Source organism: Micropterus salmoides, unplaced genomic scaffold (genome assembly GCF_014851395.1).
Source record: "Micropterus salmoides isolate LMB-PRFRI ecotype aquatic unplaced genomic scaffold, ASM1485139v1 Ms_hic_scaffold_19, whole genome shotgun sequence".
Taxonomy (NCBI): Eukaryota; Metazoa; Chordata; class Actinopteri; order Centrarchiformes; family Centrarchidae; genus Micropterus; species Micropterus salmoides.
The window spans coordinates 17,161,242-17,182,225 of record NW_024041039.1 but is presented as its reverse complement, the minus strand read 5'-3'; the positions used below and the strand labels follow the sequence as shown (position 1 = coordinate 17,182,225).

Here is a 20,984-nt window from a genome sequence, read left to right as displayed (position 1 = left end):
GCAAGACCACCTCTTTGTGGCGTGTGTGCGCATGTCATCTGTAAGCACAGAGGGCAGCTGTAAAGCAAAGTCAAGTGGCACATTCATACGTTCAGCACCCAAATAGCGGACGGAAGGGATAGAGAGATGAATTCTGCTCATTCCCGTCAGCTGCAGCGTGTGGGAGGTTGAGAGGAGAAGAAAGGCTATGCTCCAGTCAGCTTTGGGACCTATTAGCATTTGGATAAGCTCAGAAAGCTCCCAGTGGCCACGCCACACAGAGAGTGGTTGGGCCTAAGCGCCTGTACTGCTGAAGCTATAAGCTGGGTCCTGTCAATGGACCCATTGTGCAGGAACGGCTGCCGGGATGCCTGACGGCCTTTATCTCACTCTTCCTCGATCTGCTTGAAAGTAGCATGCCGGTTTCTTTGGCACTCCAACCCGAGCATCCATCTTGTCATTTGGCAACTGATTGCTGATAAAAAAGCCTTTGTTCATTTTGTCTGTTTCGTCTGTTCACTGTGAGGATGACTAAGTCTGACGTGATTTGTGTCAATTACTTAATGCTAAGGCCAACAACTCATCATTAAGTTAACTGCAAAAGGATGTCATTTGAAGTGGCAAACCTCATTGATAAACTGCTTTTTATATTAATGGGTACTTTTTGTTCTGTAACACCGTGCACTTCAGCATGTTGGTCAGAATCACTCTCATGGATTATCAGCTGTCAGTTTTACAGTCATTCTGTTCCTTCCTTCCATTATTATTATTATGTATGTCCTTTTCAACCATCCGCTTGCACGTTTGGTGCCCTCCGATCCTTACCAATTATCTTACAAGGCCAGTGTTGAAGTGTGAGCTCCACTTTGTGTCTGGCCAGCAGCTCCTGCAGACATGTCTGACCAGTCAGCTGGGAATGTCAAGAACGGACTCTCTCGCGCTCTCCTTTTTTCTTTCCATCTGTCTGGGTGTAACGCTCAGTGATGGATGTCCTTGATTTGTTCTTCTCACCAGCTCCTGGTTGTCTTTGGAAGATGCATCTGTGCTACTGCATGCTTGCAGTGTACCACAACATGCCAGAGCAAACACACAGGTCAGCAAAATATGTGCAATTATAGCTTCTTGCGTGCCATTGTTGTTGGGCAATGTACATGAAGGATTTATTTGTATGTAGCACTTTTTCCTTTTTTCCCAAGGAAAGTGACTCATAATAACCAAGATGGATGAATCCTTGAACTTTTTAAAGTTGTAATTAGCAGTTAAAGTATCAACTTATTTAACTATTTAGGTTATAATAAATGTATGAAGTAAAAAAGAAGTATCCAAAAGTGTCTGATATCTCCTACTTGATAGGTCTAAGAGTTTAATTATTAGTGTCTATTCTCAATTTTAGTACAGTACGACCAGAGTGTGTTATGTTATTGTGTTATGTTGGAGTGTCCTATAAAAAGACTCTCAAGATTCCTTAGAAAGTCTTGGGAGGGCGTTCTCTATATAGCAAAAGTGCCGTGTGTGTGTGTGTGTGTGTGTGAGTCACTGGCTCCTGTTGGTCTGTGTCTGCAGACCCACAAATAAACAGCAGTTAAGCCAGCTGGAAATGGGGAAAAGCACAGGCTTCTCTCAGTCTGTATACGGGTTAATACAGTTCATGGGAAAAGGAATCAAACACCCACACATACTGTATGCACTTGCACATGCACGCAAACACACACTCGACCCCTCATCTGTGCCTTTGAGTGTCCCAATTCCTCACTGGCCAGGTGTACGTGGTGGACATTACTCAGTTGTTTTTGTTGATGGAATCATTTGAGTCAGTACCAGTGCCGCACACTGTTGCTGTTTATGAGTGTGCATTCAGGTAACATCTGTGCCTTCAGAGTCCCACTCATCCTCCCCAGCAGAGGTCACATGAGCGTGGGTTCATCTTTGTGCCAACATGAAGCTTCCTTGACCTTTTGGGTCTTGTTAAAGGTTCTAATGGAAGGAACACTGAGAGGTCTTTGTCCGCTGGAGCCCAGCTGTGCCTCTATGTCCTCCCTGCTCAAAGCGTATTCTCTCTCCTTTCAGTCCATGTGTGTAGTTACTGGCATTTGGGTGGGGACAGTGGGGTTGGGGTGACTCACCTGGGCTGGTCTGCTGAGAAGTGAATCCGTGCAGGAAGATCAAACAGGATTGGGGAGAGGCGTATGACTGGAGCAAAGATGCAAAAACACTGATTTAGTGTCAGCAATTTAGATTGCACTTCTTCGCCACCTTAAGATTTACAGGAAATGTAAAGGGGATTTGTCACAAGGTTGAAAGTAGACATTGATTTCCAGTAAAACTCTTGATGGAAATTCGGAACATCTGCCATTTGTGCTACTCCTTTATAGTTAGAATTTCAAAATGCCTCTTTAGGACATCCACATCCTTGTATTTTTTGCCAGACTTGTACATTTGGTTAGAAACTTTCTGTAACGGGTCAGCGGTTTGAGCCTTGCAACTGCAGATGTGTCCATCACGTGCCATCTGTCCTGTCAAAATGTCCTTGAACAGAAGACTGGACCCCTACCTGTTCATTCACGGTAAGATGTCTGGATTGGAGTATCCGCTAAAGGCCTTACATGGAAGTTTGTTAACTGGATTAAGTTATCTGATAGTTTGGATTATTGCCTAAAAGGGTGCTGTGTTGAACCCTTGCCTGATGCTGACCTCACGCTGACTTCGCTAGTGTGCTGCAGCGATGGCACTAATCATCCAATCAAGTCTCAGAAAGGCCAGGCTGTGTTCACTCTCAAAAACAGATCAAGCGCAGGGAAAAACCCAACTCATCAGTCCGTGTTCTCGGCAGAGCATACCAGTACACGGACCGGGTGATGTATGAGGAGGAGGGTGAGTTGGGGCTGAACTGGTAGGAGGGAAGGTTAAGCAGGATGGCAGGATGTAGGGAGAGGAACATATCCACTGAGAAAATGATGAAGGGTTCGGATGAGAAATGGAGGCGGAGATGAAAAAAATGTCTGCTCCCTGCTGGAGTCTCCTCATTCATCTGATAAGAGCAGCACATTCTGGTGATGAATGGCCGGTGTTATAAGTCACTCTGAGTTTCATATTTTCATGTCTGAATGATGGGATTAACGAGATGTACTGATTGCTCTAGGTTGTTGGTGTTTGCTTTTCTTGTAGCCTGGGCCACATGTTACGCTGTCCTTGATTAAACTGATATCTATTTTAACCTTGTGCAGCTGAAATTGGATTTCCCACCTTCCCAACACTTCAGTGTTCCCGCTCAGTATTCATCATTTCAGAGTTGCTGTTGCCACTCCTACACTACTGGTTAAAGCATTAGTTTGTGTTTTGTGGTGCCATGGTTTGTGCCGGTTTTTTTTATGATGTTAAAGTGAAGACTGTCTGTAAATTGGTGTAATCTGATATAATACAGTGTTGTTTTTTTTTGCAGTATAGACAGGAAAAACTATATCACACAGTAATGGAACAATCTCCAAACACGGTGTATACCTTGGTGCCTGTGAAAGCAAACATCACGTTAACTGTAGCAGCGCATCATGACGCGCTTCCGTCTGCTGCTTGCTAAATTACCCTGATTGTCATCTTCTCAGATTTCCTCCTCTGCTGAGAAAAGATAACATCCCTCTCTCTATCTGTCCTCAAACATCCCCCTTTCACTATCTTGCCTTCTCTAAATCCAGTTATCTCTCTGCTCTCATGATGATGATGACCGTTGCATATCTTTTCAATCTTAACAGTACTGCTTGCTATTTCCTCTTTTCTTTTTTCATCAGAATGTGATGCTTTGTGTTGTTTACTGTGACTCTAGCAGTAAGAACCAAGTGTACACTGACATGTTGTATGTGTATACTTACTTGTTTTCTTTAATATTTCCAATTTGAAGTTCAACAACCAAATAGTTGTGTTCTCCTAATCATTAAGATTAATATTTGTGAATAATTATCATGTTGCCATCACTACATTAACTCCTGCTAAAACCCCCTTCTCTTTTTCCTTTTTGTCTGAAGAATTTCCAAGAACATCCCCACCACTAAGGACGTGGAACCTCTGCTGGAGATCGATGGAGACGTCCGCAGCTTTGAGGTCTTCCTCTCCTCCAGGACGCCCGTCCTCACTGCCAGAGATGTGGAGATGTTCCTGCCCTGCACAGTCAACCTGGACCCCAAACTGAGGGAGATCATAGCAGGTTCATACACACTGAGTATTAGTACAGATGGGTGAACATTTGAAGGGAAAAAGCAGCATAAACTGTCTTAGTAAAGGCCTGTGCAGACTACACAACTTTCAGCGTTGGTCGATGGCTGCGCCGTTCACACTACACAACTTGCCGTCATTGTAGCGTTCACACTACGTGACTGATCGGTGTCAGGGGGTCACACACTACACGAGCTGACAACGGCTCTGTCATCCGATGCTGGTCTCCAAACCACGTTTTGTCAAGAAAACTAACTGTTTGTTATTATAAAGGTAGCACACGCAGGTAGCAGGGATTGTTTGAGCTACAGAGAAAGCTGGAGGTGAGTAAAAAGTGTTTTGCAGTGAAAACGTAGCTGCCTGCTCTGCCAGCTGCCTGCTCTCATTGGCTGGATGTGGATGTCGAGTCAGCCGACTCCTCCCAATATTTGCATTGCTAGATATCTGGCAGACGTCGGCAATGTGTTGGGGAGCCATTTTGATGCGTCGTTGAGTAGTTCACACATAACGACTAGCGACCGCCGATCGATCACTGATTTACCCCTGATCACAGCCTGACGGTCACCAAACTCGACGACCGGCAAATCCGGCTAAAAATCGTGTAGTGTGAACTAGGCTTAAGGTTCAACCTTGGCATAGATTCTGCAAGTTTCTGGGGCTCTGCTGCAGGGATTAACATTCTTCCAAAAGATATTCCCTCACTTGGTGCTTTGATGATGGCAATGGAGAGTGCTGTCTAACACTGCAAAGACCACAGCATACTGAGCATCGTCCAACAGCAATTTGACAAAAATCTCAACCAAGGTCCAACCTAGTGGAACCCTCTGGGTATGAAAAGTGAAGTCAATGCAGAAGTGCCTTAAACCTGCATTATTTTAATGGCCAGCAGGAGGTAACTCCACTGGTTGCAGAAACAAGTCCAATAGTGTAGAAGTCTATGAGAAAATGGCCCTACTCACCGAATTTATTACCTCAGTAAACACTTTCCTAATGACTTTTATGGTCTCAGTCGCTAATTTCGTGTCTTTTTCGATACAACATGATGTTCATTTTGTAAATTATGGTCCAATTTAGAGTAAAATGGATGATAAAGCAGGATATGCTTTAGGGCATGGCTACCTTGTCATTGACAAGTCACTACCATGGTGACCTGTCCGGTGTAGCAATGCGCATCCCCAGCTGCACCCTCTCGTCCAAATATGGTCCCTTCTGGTTCCAAAAAGCAAAGATCGCGATGGCCAAAATAACAAACTCGATGCTTCAGAACGATAGTCCACAAACCAATAGATGGCTGATAGCTGGTGAAGTAATGAAAGCCATTCAACTAAAGTATTTTGCACCGTATAATGTTAGCTACTGGTCGGCTTTAGACTGCAAGCTAACGTTATCTAACTTGAACCAAAAGCCCAAAATCACAATATATTTCACATACTTTGCAATAATATTAGTTTACCTGTACAATAGGATGAAAACCAACTCGGGTTGGTCTATCGGTTCCAAAACAAAGCGGAGTTCTGTCTGTGACTCAAGTCCTTCCGATGTTGACTGTGTTTTCACCCGACGTATGTGAGAGAAAGCACAGTCAGTGTCTAAAGTACATAAAAGGGTTGGGTATACAACAGCATGGAGAAACAAAGAACTGTCCTCTATGTGATGTGTAGAATTCATTGCCAGCTCATTTGGCAGTGACATTACTCAAAACATTGCAGCAAGGTCTGCTCTAAAATCGCCCACTGCAGGGGCTCTCAGAAACCCACAGCTTGCTTCTCATTTCCAAACAATCAAATGTCGAGCAGGTTTCCAGTACAGCACTGTGGGATCAGGACAACATTTTCACTCGCTGTCACCAATCTGCCTCCAGTACTGCACCAAATTTCACAGTGTGTAGTTACAGTGACGTAATAGTGCATTAGTATCAGACTGTAAGCCAGAGCGGCACTGTACTTTTGCTACCGTGCGTCAGCGTCCATTCAGCCTATACAGGAGTGTCAATGACGCCTAGTGTGAAGCTGCTGCATCATAGTGTTATGAGACAACAGAAAACACACAAACTCACACGCACAAAGTCTGTTCCATTGAGCCAAGGTTGAGTCATGGAGGGCGCAGCTGACCAAGCTCTACAACCAGACGTCCAGTCTGAAAGTACTGGTACCCCTGTGCTAAAAGTGTGTTGGTGTGTAAATGTGAATGTTTTTATTTGTATGTGTGTGTGCTCAAAAGTGTGTGGGCGTTTTCCGCTCCACACTTTTCCCCAGAGAGCAGAAGGTGACCAATGCTCCTACGCAGTCATCCGGCTCCCTCCGCTCCCTCCGCTCCCTCCGTGGCCAGTCGGCACTTGGTGCCCACTGTCCTGTGGCCAGCCAGTGGGCATTGCTGTCAGTGATACCCGCCCATGAGCCTGACTCACATCATAAGGCCCCCATTGTGTTCGCAGGCTGGATTGGGTCTCACTCAGCGTGTCATTCAGCAGCCACTTGTATAACCAGGAGACATTCTGGTGCCTGCTTCTGTTTCTGGTTCGTACTTTCTTGCCAGCCACACAGAGCCGCTCTGTTCTGTCTGCAGGCTTATTTAACTTTAATTTGGGAGTTTTTTTCCCTCTTCAGCTCCTACTCGACTCCTCTCGAAGTCAAGTTGATTTATGCAAAAACAGTTGTGGCGAAGTGCTTATGCGATAGTGTGTTTGAGTTGACATGGTCCGCTTTGTTTGTTTACATGGGTGCATTTATTTGTCAGGGACAGCGAGGGCCAGGTTGTCACGTGGCTGGCATATCATTTGGAAAAGACAGAAAATGAGCACGCCTGCTGGTTTTTCAGCAAACAGTATTAAAAAGTGAAAAAGTGAGAATGGAAACAGATCGTTGTAATCATAATATCTGCGCCCGTTTTCTCAGCATTTAGTTGTTTGGATAAGGAGAACATGTTCCGGGACAGTGTTCTTGTTGTATTCCCTGCACTGCTCTGAGAATCAAGGAATTTTTCTCTTATGTATGTCAATTGTTTGATATGTATTTTTCTCTGTGGATTCACAACTGTCTAAACTCTCATGAGATGATGAAATAAGGCTAAATTATTGATGTGTGGGTGGATCTGAAGGGTCTTTATAGTCATAGCCAAGACATGATCATCAGCATCACAGATAAACACTTCCTTCTCTCTCCCTCTCTTGTTCTTTCTTCCCCCTGGCTCTGCCCTCTCTTAGATGTCCGTGCGGCCAGGGAGCAGATGCACATGGGAGGAGTGACCTATCCCACGCTGCCCCTGCAAGAGGCAATGCCCCGTCCCCAGTCAGGTTATGGCCAACAGTCTGCCGCCTGCTCGCCGACGGGCTCCTTCGCCGGACCCCTGCCTCCTCAGCCCCACAGTGCCTACTTCAGTGGGATGACTGGCCCTCAGCACCCCTTCTACAACCGGGTGAGACAGGAAAGGGAGTTACATTTAGATAATCACTTTCAGATGTCCGTATTAATGTAGAAAAATGCAGTTGAGAAAATGATCAACATGATCAACATGATCATTTAAAAATAAACCATGTAAATGTTCAGTATCTTCACTACACTCGATAAAACTAGAATCTCTGGCCACTGTCTAACAGCAACAGAAGGAATAGTTCCTGCCTCCTGAGTGACACTCACCGATCTGCACAACCACACTGGTTTAAAAAAGAACCTTTCTAAATTTATCTGCTCAGTTCTCTGCACGTTATAATGTAGCATTGCACTGACCCACCTGGCAGATACACCTGACTAAACTGTGTAGGTCTTTGTATATGACCAATGACCATGGTTTTTAAATAACCAGCACTTTACTGAGAAAGTTAGCGATGAGTATGTTTTCCCCGCAGCATTTTTTTTTATGTGTGTCTGACCTCCCACGTATGATTTTCATTTTATTTTTACCTCCTCTCCACATTCCTTCCTTTCCCCTCATAGCCTTATTTCCCCCACCATGTGTATCACCTGCCACGGCATTACTACCACCATGTCCCCTCATCCTCGCGCCCCTCCAATAAACAACCCGGTCAACCTAAGGACAACACCAATGGACTTGTAAGTAAAGACGCAGTGCTAGATCCATCTGACGTGTGCCTCTATCGCAGTAAATGATTATAGCCACATATATACTAGATATAGTAGTAGTATTTATATGATGCAGCAACAGAACATTTAAACAGTTGGTTTCTGTTTCTTCTTAAAAAATTGTATCCTGAGGTATTCAATGTTTCCTAGTAGTACCAGTTAAGGGAGATATTCTTCCATTTTTATTATTAATTATATGAATACAATTAAACTTACAAAGGCTCCAAGATATAGTGCCTTTTTTTTAACACTTCCTCTTCTCTTACATACTTCTTTCCTCCATTCCCTTGTCTCCCTTTCATCAGTGTGATTTCAAATGTTTTACCATTACATTTTAATTGCACCCTGTTTTCAGGGTATGCACCACCACTGTCCAGCTCCTGGCGGGGGTATTTCTCAGTTTTTGTGACCCCAGAGCAAAGTGAAACAGTGAAAGGTTATTCCATAAATTTAGTCGACACCTTTATTAGCCCTTCTCTCTATGCAATCCTTGTTTCCATTCTTTGCCCACGTCAGGATGTTATTGCAGAGGATGCCAGAGAAGGTCTCCTCTCCTCTCCCTCTGAACCTACCATGGTAACATGTAGTTGCAGTCGTCAAGCACTGCTGATATGCAACTAGTCCGTGATTATCTGCCTGTTGACTTGATGTTTAAACCTCATCTGTCATTTCTTGTGTTGCATGTATAAATTGCACGTCTATATGTTTGACGGACTACTTACTTTGTGTCTGTGGTTTACAAAAGCAGAGAGAACAAATATAGACTTGTCACGCTTGCTGCAGAATGCTTACAATAACTACTTACGCTACGTCCGGTGTAACTCTGACCTCCAAACTTCAGCATACGTAAATATAACACAGTTACAGTTCCCATTCACTTACAAAATGGACATAAAAGTGTTGTTAACCCACTTCAGGAATGCATGGAGTTTCACTGACAAGAACTGAATGTCTACCCCCAGATATTCACACATTTTTCAGAGAAAGCAGCCACTATTAGAACAATTTCCAGATAACACTGCTTGGGAGATTTCTGCTCACAAAGCCACTTATCAGGGCACTGCCAGCAGGCCTTTAAAGGAGCTGTATTAAAGATGTAAATATAGATTAATGGTCCCTTCCTTTTTCTGTCTGTATTTTTGTGTCTTTAAATGTTTACTTCGATCTTCCCCCTTTTCTTTAAACCATCATGACTGTCTTCAATTTTTACTCCCTTTTTTGTTCTTAATAGCTTCCTTTTCTCAGCTTCATCCCATTCTAGCTTTTCGATGTACATTAGCCCATCTTATCCCTTCTCGGTTCACACATGATCTTTTTGTGTAATGTTCACATGCGCCTGTATTCCTGCAAATCTATGAGTGTGGATGTGTGTGCACACTCGCTCATTTGTGTGAGTCTTTGGATATGTGAGCGGGCCTAGCCCAGTGTAATTGCCTAGCTGATATAAGTGCGAGTATGGATTCCTCGGGCGGCCGGGATTATCATCAGAGCAACTGTTGGGGGCTGGCAACACACACACACACACACACACACACACACAGACACAATGAGCCCAGCACTGGTAGAGCTTATCTCCTTACCAAGACGCTTCCTCCCTCACAGAGCTCTGTTTCCTCTTCCCCATCCTTCTGCCCGGCCCTGAGCTCAGCCCAGCTGTAATTACAGTCTTATCACACACACACTGGGAGGGTTCACGCAAACACACACATACATGCAGACATTTATGCTTTCGCTCACATTCTTAGAACACACGCTTGCCATCTGAATACGAGGAGTCATATTCAGGGCCTTCCTTGAATTGAGACTTCTGCTTTTTCTACGCAAAGTGAGAGACATCTCGTTCTCTAAATGAGTATTTCTCTCTGTCTCGTCCGCAGTCCTTTCTGTCTGCAAAGATTATGACTGTAAATGCCTGCTGACTGCAGCAAAAACAAAATCTCCTTGTATAATAATTCTACTTCCAATAGCCTCTTCTCTTCCAGTCTGACGTGCTGTGAAGGATCCGTCTCCTGCCCTGCTGTGAGACAGATAAATGTCCGTTTGCTCTGTTGTCAATGTCTCTCCTGTCCCCTGATGATGAGTTCAACATGTGTGCTAGTGTCATTCTGTCCCGCGCCCCCCCCCTCCCCCCCAGGTCTTTTTGTCTGACTATTTGTCTGTCTGCTTCTTTTTGTCTCCACATCAAGCATTTAAAGGCGCTGCCTTACAAATTAAAGCAGGTACACATTTGGTTTAATGACTACTTTCATCTCTGCATCCTTCACTCCATCCTTCATGGATCTCTGCCTCATTTCTAATACACTGGTTCAATACCACCAAGCATGCTGTAGAAAGATATATATAGCCTCATCACTTAAAAGTAAATGCAAAAACACAACTTCACGTCCTGTTATAGTTCAGTAGATTCGCTAACATAGTTTCATTCTAGTAAATCCTCTACTGTGTGGACATAAACAGTCTAACTCAGGGACTAAAACTCCCTGAGTGCCAGCATTCATCCTCTTGCCCACCACTACAGAAAGTTGGCACCTACTATTGTGTACTGTATGGTGTGAGCTGCTTATTTATTTGTTTAACAACCACTCACAGTCCAACTAAGCTCTGCTCTTCTCTCCCTCGAAACCAGAAACAAAGCCGGGGGGCTTAGTCTGAAGCCACGTCTTAATGGTGTTAATAGCCGAGAGAGAGAGCAAAAGATGATGAGGGAGGGAGTAGGAGGAAGAGATGGGGTAGAAACAGAGTGATGGAAAAGTGAGCAGGAGGTCAGTGCAGGAGGCTAAGAGGGAAGGAATGTGAGAGGGAGGAAGGAAGGGAGGGAAGGAAGGAAGGAACGAAGGAGAGTGAGGGTTCATAAAGACAAGCAGAGAGTGAAGAAAGGGAGGGCAGTGGGTTGAGGAGGGTGGATGAGGTTTGTTTAGTTTTTGTGCCAGCGGGTGGCATGTTTGCTCTGTGTGAGGCCTTAGACAGTAGCTACAGGCCGCTGGTATTAGTCACTTCAGGCCTTGTGGCTGCTCATTGTCCGCCGCTACAGTGTGGCCGGCTCGACATGCGACTCCCAGACTCCATCCTTTAAGTGTTGTGCACACACTTTGCGTGCTTATATATACACTGAGAAAGATAATAAGAGCAGGTAACCGTGTATTTGGATAGGCTGGCAGCTTTGTTTACTTTTATACTTACACTGTGCGATAGAGAGAATTACTGTGTGTTGCAGTTTTGCACCCATGTGCGTACTATAACTACCCTGCACGTCTTTGCCAGAAATTGTTGCTCGTTTTACCCTAATCAGTGTGCAAGTAGTGATGAGTTTGATAATGTCTAACAATGTCCTAAAGGTGTGAGTTTGCCCTGATAACCGTAACTCACAAACACATTCTGAATAAGCTGTTTATATTGTGTGTGTGTGTGTGTGTGTGTGTGTGTGTGTGTGTGTGAAGGTATCTCCTGTGATCGTGCTCAGCTCTATGACCACAGATGCGGTGTGTGATCGTCTCAAACAAATCGATGGAATTGACCCCAGCATGCTTCCTCTGTACAATGCCACCATAAAGAAGGTGCGTCTATAAATGACATTCAGAATTTGATCCATGTAGTCTCTGCTTAACATGGTAGACTTATTTCAACCAAAAACAAACGTTTTTAATGTTTTTTCTGAAACCAGATATTTTGTTTTCTCTGTGTAGCTTCCTTCTGCTCTGCTTTTTTATTTTGATTGTGTAGGGGCTTTTTTTGGCCTGATGCAACTCTGCAAATGTTAATGAAGTCCATCAGTCAGTGAACTAATCAGTCAGTCCCTTCACTGTCCATTGCAGGCTAATATAAATGGTCGAGTGCTGTCTCAGTGCAACCTGGACGAGCTGAAGAAAGAGATGGAGATGAACTTTGGCGACTGGCAGCTCTTCAGGGGAATGGTGAGAATAAATTTGTCAGTAGGGTAGACATAAATGGTAAAGAAAGCATAAGTCCACCAACACCATTAACAACAACTCCTTTATTGCTCTAGAGTAATGGCCTGAAATAAATTTAGCATACATTCTCCTCACTCTGTGATACTCTGCAGACACTCAGCCCTGCCAGGGCCCTCCTGTTGATACATGTCATCTCATGTTTATTCCAAAAAGAAGCAAGACAGAACCTCGTAATACAACATCTTGTGCTGTGCTGAGATATTGGGATAGAGATTTTATAATCCGTATTACGAGAAGGGCGCTAGTCAGTCAGCCAGGAGTCCAGCCGGCTGAGCCATGGCTGAACTCACTAACACATGTAGCCGGCACCACTTCATCAGATGTCAGTCTGTGCTCCTAATAATCCAGAGCCCTGGATTGGTCGTGTTTTACAGCTGGAAAGTGGAGTGGCCTTACAGCTCCGTGTACTAAGCAGTGTTGTGTTGCCAGGACGCAGCCAGCACAGACATCTGGTTCAAGATGGCTGACTGATATCTGGATGAAGGGAGGTTATTGTTGGGGAGGAGTGGACAGCTGAATAGCTCCACTTAATGAACAGCTCACTCTCGCAGGCACATGCTTTTGTTGTTGCTGTCTGTCATACTTGTTTTGTATGTCACATGGTTTAAAAAACATGTTTAAGATCCTGAAACAAAAGTCAAATGACTAGTTGACCCAAAATATTAAATTGTGATATCTTTCCCCAGGTGATGGAACAGCGTAATGCTGAAAGCCAGGCTCTGCTTCAGGATGAGTCCCGAGCTGCTAGCGAGCAGGGCAGCAGCGTGCACCACGGGGAGCCCAACAGACGCTCTGGGGGGGCCCAGCATGAAGCGGCGGCCTTCAGCCTCAACCTCAGCTTCGAGGAGCTCAGCGGAGTTGGGCTGGAGGAGCCTCTGAGACACAGCAACAACTCACACTGGCCGGTCAGTCTTCCTGCCAGGAGCTTAGTGTAAATGTACCCCAACAGCAGATAGGATCAGACAGACGTGATCCGTGTGTATGCACATTACACTCACCCATATACACATGAAACGAGATAAGAAATGATTTGAAAGTTGCTTGTGTGATTGTATTTGTGAGCGGGTAACACTCGCAAATGGGATCGCAAGGTCACACACCCCAAACTGTCACATGTCACAAGTCCTCTACACCAAGCCAGCGTGTTAGTGACTTCAGTGGTTTCACATTAATGTGGTTTAAAGTGGAAAAAAAAGAGCACGGCAGAGGAAGCTTATGGTGCTCTAGTACATGGCAGAATTAAAAATACACACACTGCAGTGCACCAAAAGGTGTCAAGGGGCTCCCTGTTTGTTATTTTCACTTTCCCTATTCCCAGTTTACAAAATGTCTAAGACACGAGCAGACACTCACACATAGACAGCTGGCTCCGCTGCTATTTTTTATATGATCTCACTTTGTGATCTTTTTAAAATTCAAATCATCCAACACTGAAAATACACCACTTTTCATTGCCACTCTGTTTGCAGTCTTATCTTATGGATTTTTTATGGTTATTAATGTAATTAAGTGCTATTGTAACTGCCACATTTGTATATTTATCATATTCAGGTGTCAGTTAAGGTTATCAACCCAAAACCATACACTCTCACTCTGCAGCTACTCTTAACATAACTATACTCCACAACAAACTCACGTGGATGTATGCACACCAATGCAACCTTTTTCGCGTCTTGTCAGGTGGCAAATCTCCGCACCTCAAGCATGTCCAGCCTCAACTCTCAGGAATCCTCTAATGACATCTGCAAGCTGACTGACAAGCAGCAGGATGAGTATCGTGATGCCTACAGGGAGTACATCACTCAGATGGCCCAGCTGGATATGTCCGGCAGTGGGGGAGAGAGGCCCGTGCAGCCCCACCCTGGACAATTCCTTCAGGCCGCCAGCTCAGAGGACAAAGGGGTGGGTGGACAGTCACAAGTACACTGAGTTTTTCTCTTTGCATCGCTGACAGCATAAATAGTTCAGTCAAATCGATGTAGACGCTCCCATTTTCAGATTACAGAAAAATACCTTGTGGTAACTGCTGTTATTAACTTGTGCAGACATAGTTTCTGAGCCCGTATGTTATGTCGTTCTTAAACTTTTTAAATGTTGTATTCCTCTGGCCTGTACAATGGCAAAAGTCTTATTCTGAGCTGGAAAAGGGGAGACCACTCCTTCTTGAGTTTCTTAATTATTGGCTTATACGTTTTGTTTCTCTTGGCACATAAAGGAGAGACAGGAATCCCTCTTCAGAGGCCTCTCGGCCAGCAGCGCAGGATCTGTATATTTTCTTATTGAATCCTCTTCCCTCTCCTCAGGCCAAGGAAGGAGCTGACCAAGACAGCCGCAAGTCCTTCACCAAGAGAGGCTCCAAGAATAGTGATGCCACAGACTTCCCCTCAGGGACCGATGCCCAGCTCCTAGACCCCATCAGTGAAGAGGATGAGAAGCTGGACCACAGCGCGTCCTCCAGGACTCCAGGTACCAGAAAGAAGGGAGCCGGGGCATTGTACCACAAGCTGCCCAACGATGAAGACTCCGGCCCAGAAGAAGCTGACAACACCACACCTCTCCTCCACAGAGAGGGTGTTGCTCTGTACTCCCAGCCCAGCAGGCTGCTAACCAAGCCTGGCTTCCTCACCGAAATCCTCCTGGATAAGAAGGACTCGTCCGACTCAGGGATGCGCTCCAGTGACAGCTCCTCAGACCCTTCCTTGGAGGAGGCTGAAGGAGAGTCTTACACAGAGAGAGAAACACTGAAGTCCAGCCTGATTGAACTAGAGCTGGAGGGCCTGGTGAAGAAGAGAGGCCTCCTCCCCAGCAGCCTGAGCGGCCTTCAGGATGCGGCAGTGGCCCGCATGTCCATCTGCTCTGAGGCTCCGTCTGAGGCCAGCCTAATGGCCAGCAGCCCAGATGAGGGGTGGCCGTCTATCAGGGTCAGCAACCTCAATCGCACCGACAGCAACACCACCCTCAATAACAACACAAACAGCCCTGGCGACTCCACCAGCAACACCAACACCAACAACAGCCACCAGCAGCCGGTTAACATCACAGGCACAGAATCCACCACCACCTGCCGCAGCATCAGCGTCTCGCCAGCTGTCATCATCATGCCCGGCAGCAGCAGCACTGCCAACACCACGGCTGCCACCATCCACAACCAGAACCTGCGCACAATCAGCCTGGGAGATGAGAGGGAGAGTGTCCTCTAGGAAGCAGGTTGTTGTTCTGAGGAGGGTCATGTAGACTGTTCTAGATGTTGTTGGTGACCTTATTGTACTGTTGGCATCGTGATGTGTTCCAAAGAAGTAGAGTAGATACGTGTTCTACTGAAAATGTTGCTGTGAAGCAAGAGTAGTGCATCAAAAGCTTCAGGTAGTTGGCTAATGAAAACAAAAATCACCTTTTTATTTTAAAAAAAAGGACAACTCTAAAGACACATTTTTAATTAGATTTTTAATTTAATGATACCAAAATGCTTCAATCAGGTCAAATTGGGATTGTTTTAATTTATTTTTATGTTATTTCTTACTGTTGTTTGGATGGTTTAAGTGTCATTTCTTTCTCATGTGAATGTGGTGCTGTTATGGAAACGGTGTGTTTTTGTGGTGCTGTGTTGTGGACATCATATGTTACCAAAACAAAAAGTGTTTGTCAGGAAATGTAGCCACAACTGAAAAAGCTCAGTGTTTTTGACTTATTTAAAATAGATGGCATTGTAAACAGTGGTGCAGTGTGTTGTTGGCTGTTTCTGTGATGGAAGAAGTGCATGCAATAGTCTCCAAAGCGGTGACTGTCTTCTCCAAATGTCCTTGTGAAATGGTGTTCCGTGAATCAATAAACATTTTGCTACATGATCCATTGAAATTAGTTCCATGTTTTCTCTTTTCTGCTCTTTTCTTGCAGGAAAATCAGCTGTTTGTAGAGTGAAGCCTCAGTGGCCTAGGATTTTGCTTGTAAATAAACCAGAATAAGTAATCTAAGAGTCTACAACTATTTAATATTTTATCTATTGCAGTTCAGGGGAAAGAAGAGGGTGACGTGCACAGGGAGGGCGTCATTGACAGGATTTATATTCTCCAATAGATGGCGCACTCTCCATACAAACTTGCTAGCAGTCTGGCGTGACAGGCACTGCCTGTCAGTATTATAAACTACTGAGGGTAATGACTGGAGCTCAGTGACTCTCAAAGTCTGGTGAGGGGACCTGCAGAGATCCTTTGAGAAGGTTTCCGAGCTGCTTTTGCATTCAACTGTAAATAAATCTTAGTTAAGGAATTGAATTCATAAATGACTTTTGTTTTTACACACTTGATCATGAAAGATCCCATAAAGTGGTCCATGGGGTAAAATCATCGAATGTAGGTCCATGTCTTAGTTTGCTCGTAGGTGGTGTGAAAATATTTGAGAAGCCATGCTGCACTGTAGTGAGACGATTGACAGTTGGCTTTTTACTACAGCGTACTCATGTCACTCAACAGCCCATGTTGCCTACCTTTCTTACCAGAGGTCATCTATAGCTTTCATACCACCTTTACAGTACTATACAGCCTACTATCTAATAATTCGGGAAGAGCCGTAAATTTCTCCCCCTAGAATAGTTGGCAGCAGTTGTATTTTCAGCCCATAGCTTGGTTCATTGTGTGCACAGCTACCTGGTCATTTTTCACTGGCAACAAGCAACGAAGTTTGCCGTCACCAGGTGCTCTCACTGCTTTATTCCATCCGACTGATCAAGTCAAACATTGGACCCCAGTGCTGTTTGGTCTGTCACATGACAGGAGAGGTCACCCGTTTTGAGAAGTGTTGGCTATTTGGCAAACTTAAAATAACGGAAGGCCATACAGGCCTCAAATTTACAAAATAAAAGAGGAATAACAGCACCAATTAAGGAATAAACTGAATATTTCTTAAGAATATATTAACGCCTTGATGGCCCAATTTCACCATAAGTTACATTTCCGTAATTGCCTATTTTTGTTTTAAAAACAGCCTACAGCTCACCGCTTTAATGGCTCGGTCTGTCACGCTAAACCATTTAATCCTATTTACTTTACATATAGCATGTGGGGAAGTAAAAGTGCAGTCAGTGCGCACTAAATAGGCTTTTCTGCAACTGTGTGTGCCTCCAAGTCCTGTTTGACTTGGGGGGGTATTGACCATTTGAGACTATTACATGTCACAGGGCAGGTCTAATAAGGACACTTTGTGGGATTTGTTTGTGAAGTGCATCAGATGTTCACACTGGTGTACAGCGCGGTCGTGTCCATATACATACTCATGTAGAAAGCCAGCTGGACGCACAGCTGGAAAAACTGGTTTTACGCACAGGGTGGTGTCTTCTGAACCCCTGATAACAGTCCCCACACCCCCCAAATGAAACATGTTCAAATTGCGTTTTTGATTTATTTTGTAAAAAAGGTACAATTTACATTACTTTTATAAAAAGTTTCAGCATAATTAAGTACAACATTACACTTTTGCAGAATTTTCAAATTCCTGCAACTATACAAGATAAAACTCCCGATAAGAGTTCACACGGTTTCATTCTTTCATTTTAACTTTTTTTTTTTAAACCAACGTCCAGTCCTTCATGTGCCAACAATTCTGACAAGACTAGACTAAACTTTGTACAGTAACTAACCAAGTTCTCTTTTCTATTTCACGTTCCCACCTCCGCAAAAAAAGCGAAGACTTCAACAAGGAGGGGGACAGGGGCGGGGTGGCGGAATAATCCTTGTGACAATAATCTCGTTTTTCCTCCCACTGTCGGGAATATAACGCGCCTTCCATTTCCAGAAAGGACCCACAAATAATTAAAAAAAAAAAAAGTCTTAAGTTAAATAAGAAGTGTCCAAACAGAAAACACATCACATACGATTGTCCCATAATAAGCAAAAGTCTCTTGATTTCAGCGTCAGAAGAAAAAGGAAAAAAAAAAAATCCAGGCCTGAAGGACAGAGGTGGGAGGGTGGTGTGGGGGGGAAAGTCCTGCTCCCCAGGTCCTGTGTGTGTTTTTGCGTCTTGACCAAACACCTGCAACAGATTGAGAAAGAGAGGCGTGTTTAGAAAATGCAAACAGGGCAGAGATCCGGACAGACTGGCGCCAGGGAGGAAGCCGCAGTTTTTAACATTTAACCAAACACTCCCAATACTAAGCAAACCCTGCGCTCCAGATGTACACACACACTTTTCGCACAACTTCAGCCTACAATCTGGGGAAGAATCAGCGTAATTGCCGCTCAGCTGGCGCCTACCCACTTCTTGTACCAATTATGTGCAGACATCGTAGTAGCAGCAATCCAAACAGCCATTATTTTCCTGTTGCAGATGCTCTTCATTATAGACACAAGAGGGTATAATACAACCCTGACGACTGCTACTTATCTACAGTAACCCGAGCTGCCTAGAGCGAATATCTCTCATTTTATTCCACCAAACTCCAAAAATGTGAACCATTGGAATGTCTTTTGGACACAGCGAATGAGTCGGAATTATTTTGATTAATCCGGGTCACTTTACTGACACATAGGAGTCCCGAAGGAGCCCATGATACGATCTTTGTTTGACATTGTGGCTACATTTCTGCTAATTTTTAAAATAAAAGAAATTATATCAAATTTGAAATCAAGTCAAGCCAACTGTCTGCCCCTCGTCATAACTGACGCCTTAGTGTTGCGGCGCATTCTCATACAAAACATATTGGGACCATTACTGCAACGCGAGACGACAGCCACATTAGCGGGAACAAATGGGATTGGTAAATGGTGATTCTAGCCCATTCTGCTCCAGCAGACTGGGAGACAGAATGTAGCGGAGCCTAAACGCCCTGGACAGAATGCAGCAGCAGACATGAGGACAGCCTACTTACCGCTTTAACGATGCAGAGTCCGGCTGTCATCTGTTATCAGCTCTGATGGCAACTCCGGGGACTGAAAACAAACAAACAAACAGACCAAATGTTAATTCTTTACTGCTGCAACCGATTGAGGTGTCGGGCGTTTTAACAGTGTTATGTAGGTCGAATCGCTTTCCTCTGATTCTGTACAAGAGAAATATATATAACATGCCATTTTCTTTTTTCAACAAGCCATTTTGTGCGAGTTACGCATAGGCTACAAAAGGAGCACTAGCTATGCGCACGAACACAAACACACTAAATATCCTGAACACCACACCAGCCTTCCGTTTCCCCTAAATTATGACGCTTGTTTAGCTACAGTGTAATTACCTGTAATGACAAGATGCTGATATCTGTGTTGAGGGTGGTCAAAGGGGTCCTGGATGGAGCCTGCCCCGGCCGCGCAGGGTGATGCAGGCTGGTTAGTGCGACACTGGAGTCCAGCGCGATCTGCAGGTCCAGGATGTAGTCAATGACATGCTGCAGGATTTCCATCTTGCTGACGTTCTTGTTCTGGGGGATGCTGGGCACCAGCTCCTTCAGCTTGGAGTAGCAGTCGTTCATGTTGTACAGCAGGCTGAGCGGGTCATCCACCGGGGTCTTGCTCCGAGAGAGTCCCAAGGAGTGCTCCGATAAATTCGCGTTGCTTTTCCGGAAGGACCGCACGGGGCTTATTGCTTTCATTTTGTCAGTGTTAAGTTTGGCGAGAGGGTTTGTGTGTGTCGATATCTTGCTTCTTTTAAGTCCTGTTATTTGCCAGACGATCAGCTATCAGACTGGCTCACCAAGCTGTCAGTGTGGTTTATATAGGCAGCAGGCTGGGCATGCGACGCAGGCGGGTCCAACGCGCTGATTGGTCGGGGACTCCGTGTCACTCAACGCCATTCAGCTCTACTATTAGCTCATCCTGTTTAAATCCCTCCCCTTCTCCACCTCGTTACCAGTGGCAACGCATGTTGAAGGCGGAACCCAGAGGGCGCTTCAGCAGCTCCGGTGGGCAATTTGGAAAATTAAGCCCTTACCTGTTTCTGATCAAGAAAATTAATGATTCGCATGGCTGTCAATTTGACTGTGGCAAAGTGTGAGCACGCGCCAATACCTTTTGGCATAACAAATTCAATTTAATCCTGTATTTTTGTCATGAACATAAAGCAGAAATGTATTTGGAAACGTGCATTTAAAAAACATCAAAAGGGTTCCAGTCATAATAAAAAATTGCATTCACACATGTGCGACAGTGCAAGAGTTTAAATCTGATAACTGCATCTTCCAGACACAACAACCATATTTTGTCAGCCATCACTTATTCTGAGACGTGCAGCGTTGGAGGTGTGGAGCAGTGATGATAGGGACCGTCTCAGGCGCGCCTGATGATTCTTAATTCACTCCAGCCCCGACCGGTGTGAAGGCAAGTTTCTGATACTGAATAGCCAACTGAGAGATAAATGTTTGAGTGGGCAACTGAAACAGTTTCCACCAGGAAAATGGTCAGACCAGCGTCAAGACAAATGTTTTATGCATGAGAAAATAAAGCTTGGGCCTTGGGGTTTATATTGTCAGAAATAGCCTATATTATTCGGTAATTTGACGCACCTTAATGTTTTCTATTAATCACAGCTACCAGCATTGTGCATTGAGTGTGATCTTTCAAAATTTTAGAGATGGTGCAACAGAAGGGATCAGAAAATAAATAAATCATTAAAGGAGTTGACGGACAACTTGTCCGTCAACTCCTTTAATGATTTATTACCCTTTAAACAAATATAGCAACTAGCCTATAGTCATTCAAGGGTCTGTGTGTGGACCATGTGAGACGTATAGTTTAACCCAACTCAGCCATGTAGCCTACATGTTTGTTTGTTTTTT

General features: G+C 44.6%; 2 protein-coding genes across 4 annotated transcripts in view; one reads left to right on the top strand and one right to left on the bottom strand.

The window, feature by feature from the left end:
* The window catches only part of kidins220a (kinase D-interacting substrate 220a), a 45,311-nt gene extending 29,227 nt beyond the window's left edge, over positions 1-16,084 (top strand). For 2 of the 3 annotated variants that reach the window (XM_038728266.1, XM_038728267.1), the window contains exons 24-32: positions 3,996-4,174; positions 7,385-7,596; positions 8,115-8,231; positions 8,778-8,837; positions 11,699-11,815; positions 12,074-12,172; positions 12,916-13,134; positions 13,910-14,131; positions 14,533-16,084. In XM_038728266.1, coding sequence (XP_038584194.1) covers positions 3,996-4,174; positions 7,385-7,596; positions 8,115-8,231; positions 8,778-8,837; positions 11,699-11,815; positions 12,074-12,172; positions 12,916-13,134; positions 13,910-14,131; positions 14,533-15,429 — 2,122 coding nt within the window. In that variant the 3' untranslated portion in view covers positions 15,430-16,084. The remainder of the gene's footprint in view (positions 1-3,995; positions 4,175-7,384; positions 7,597-8,114; positions 8,232-8,777; positions 8,838-11,698; positions 11,816-12,073; positions 12,173-12,915; positions 13,135-13,909; positions 14,132-14,532) is intronic. The other variant, XM_038728268.1, reaches the window with a different exon arrangement.
* Positions 16,085-17,609: 1,525 nt separating this feature from the next.
* On the bottom strand, positions 17,610-19,905 carry id2a (inhibitor of DNA binding 2a). Its single transcript, XM_038729154.1, has 3 exons — positions 19,449-19,905; positions 19,089-19,149; positions 17,610-18,253 (listed from the first exon to the last, which is right to left on the bottom strand). The coding sequence occupies exons 1-2, from the start codon at positions 19,800-19,802 to the stop codon at positions 19,093-19,095; spliced, it is 411 nt and encodes a 136-aa protein (XP_038585082.1). The 5' UTR covers positions 19,803-19,905; the 3' UTR covers positions 17,610-18,253; positions 19,089-19,092.
* Between the last annotated feature and the right edge of the window lie 1,079 nt (positions 19,906-20,984).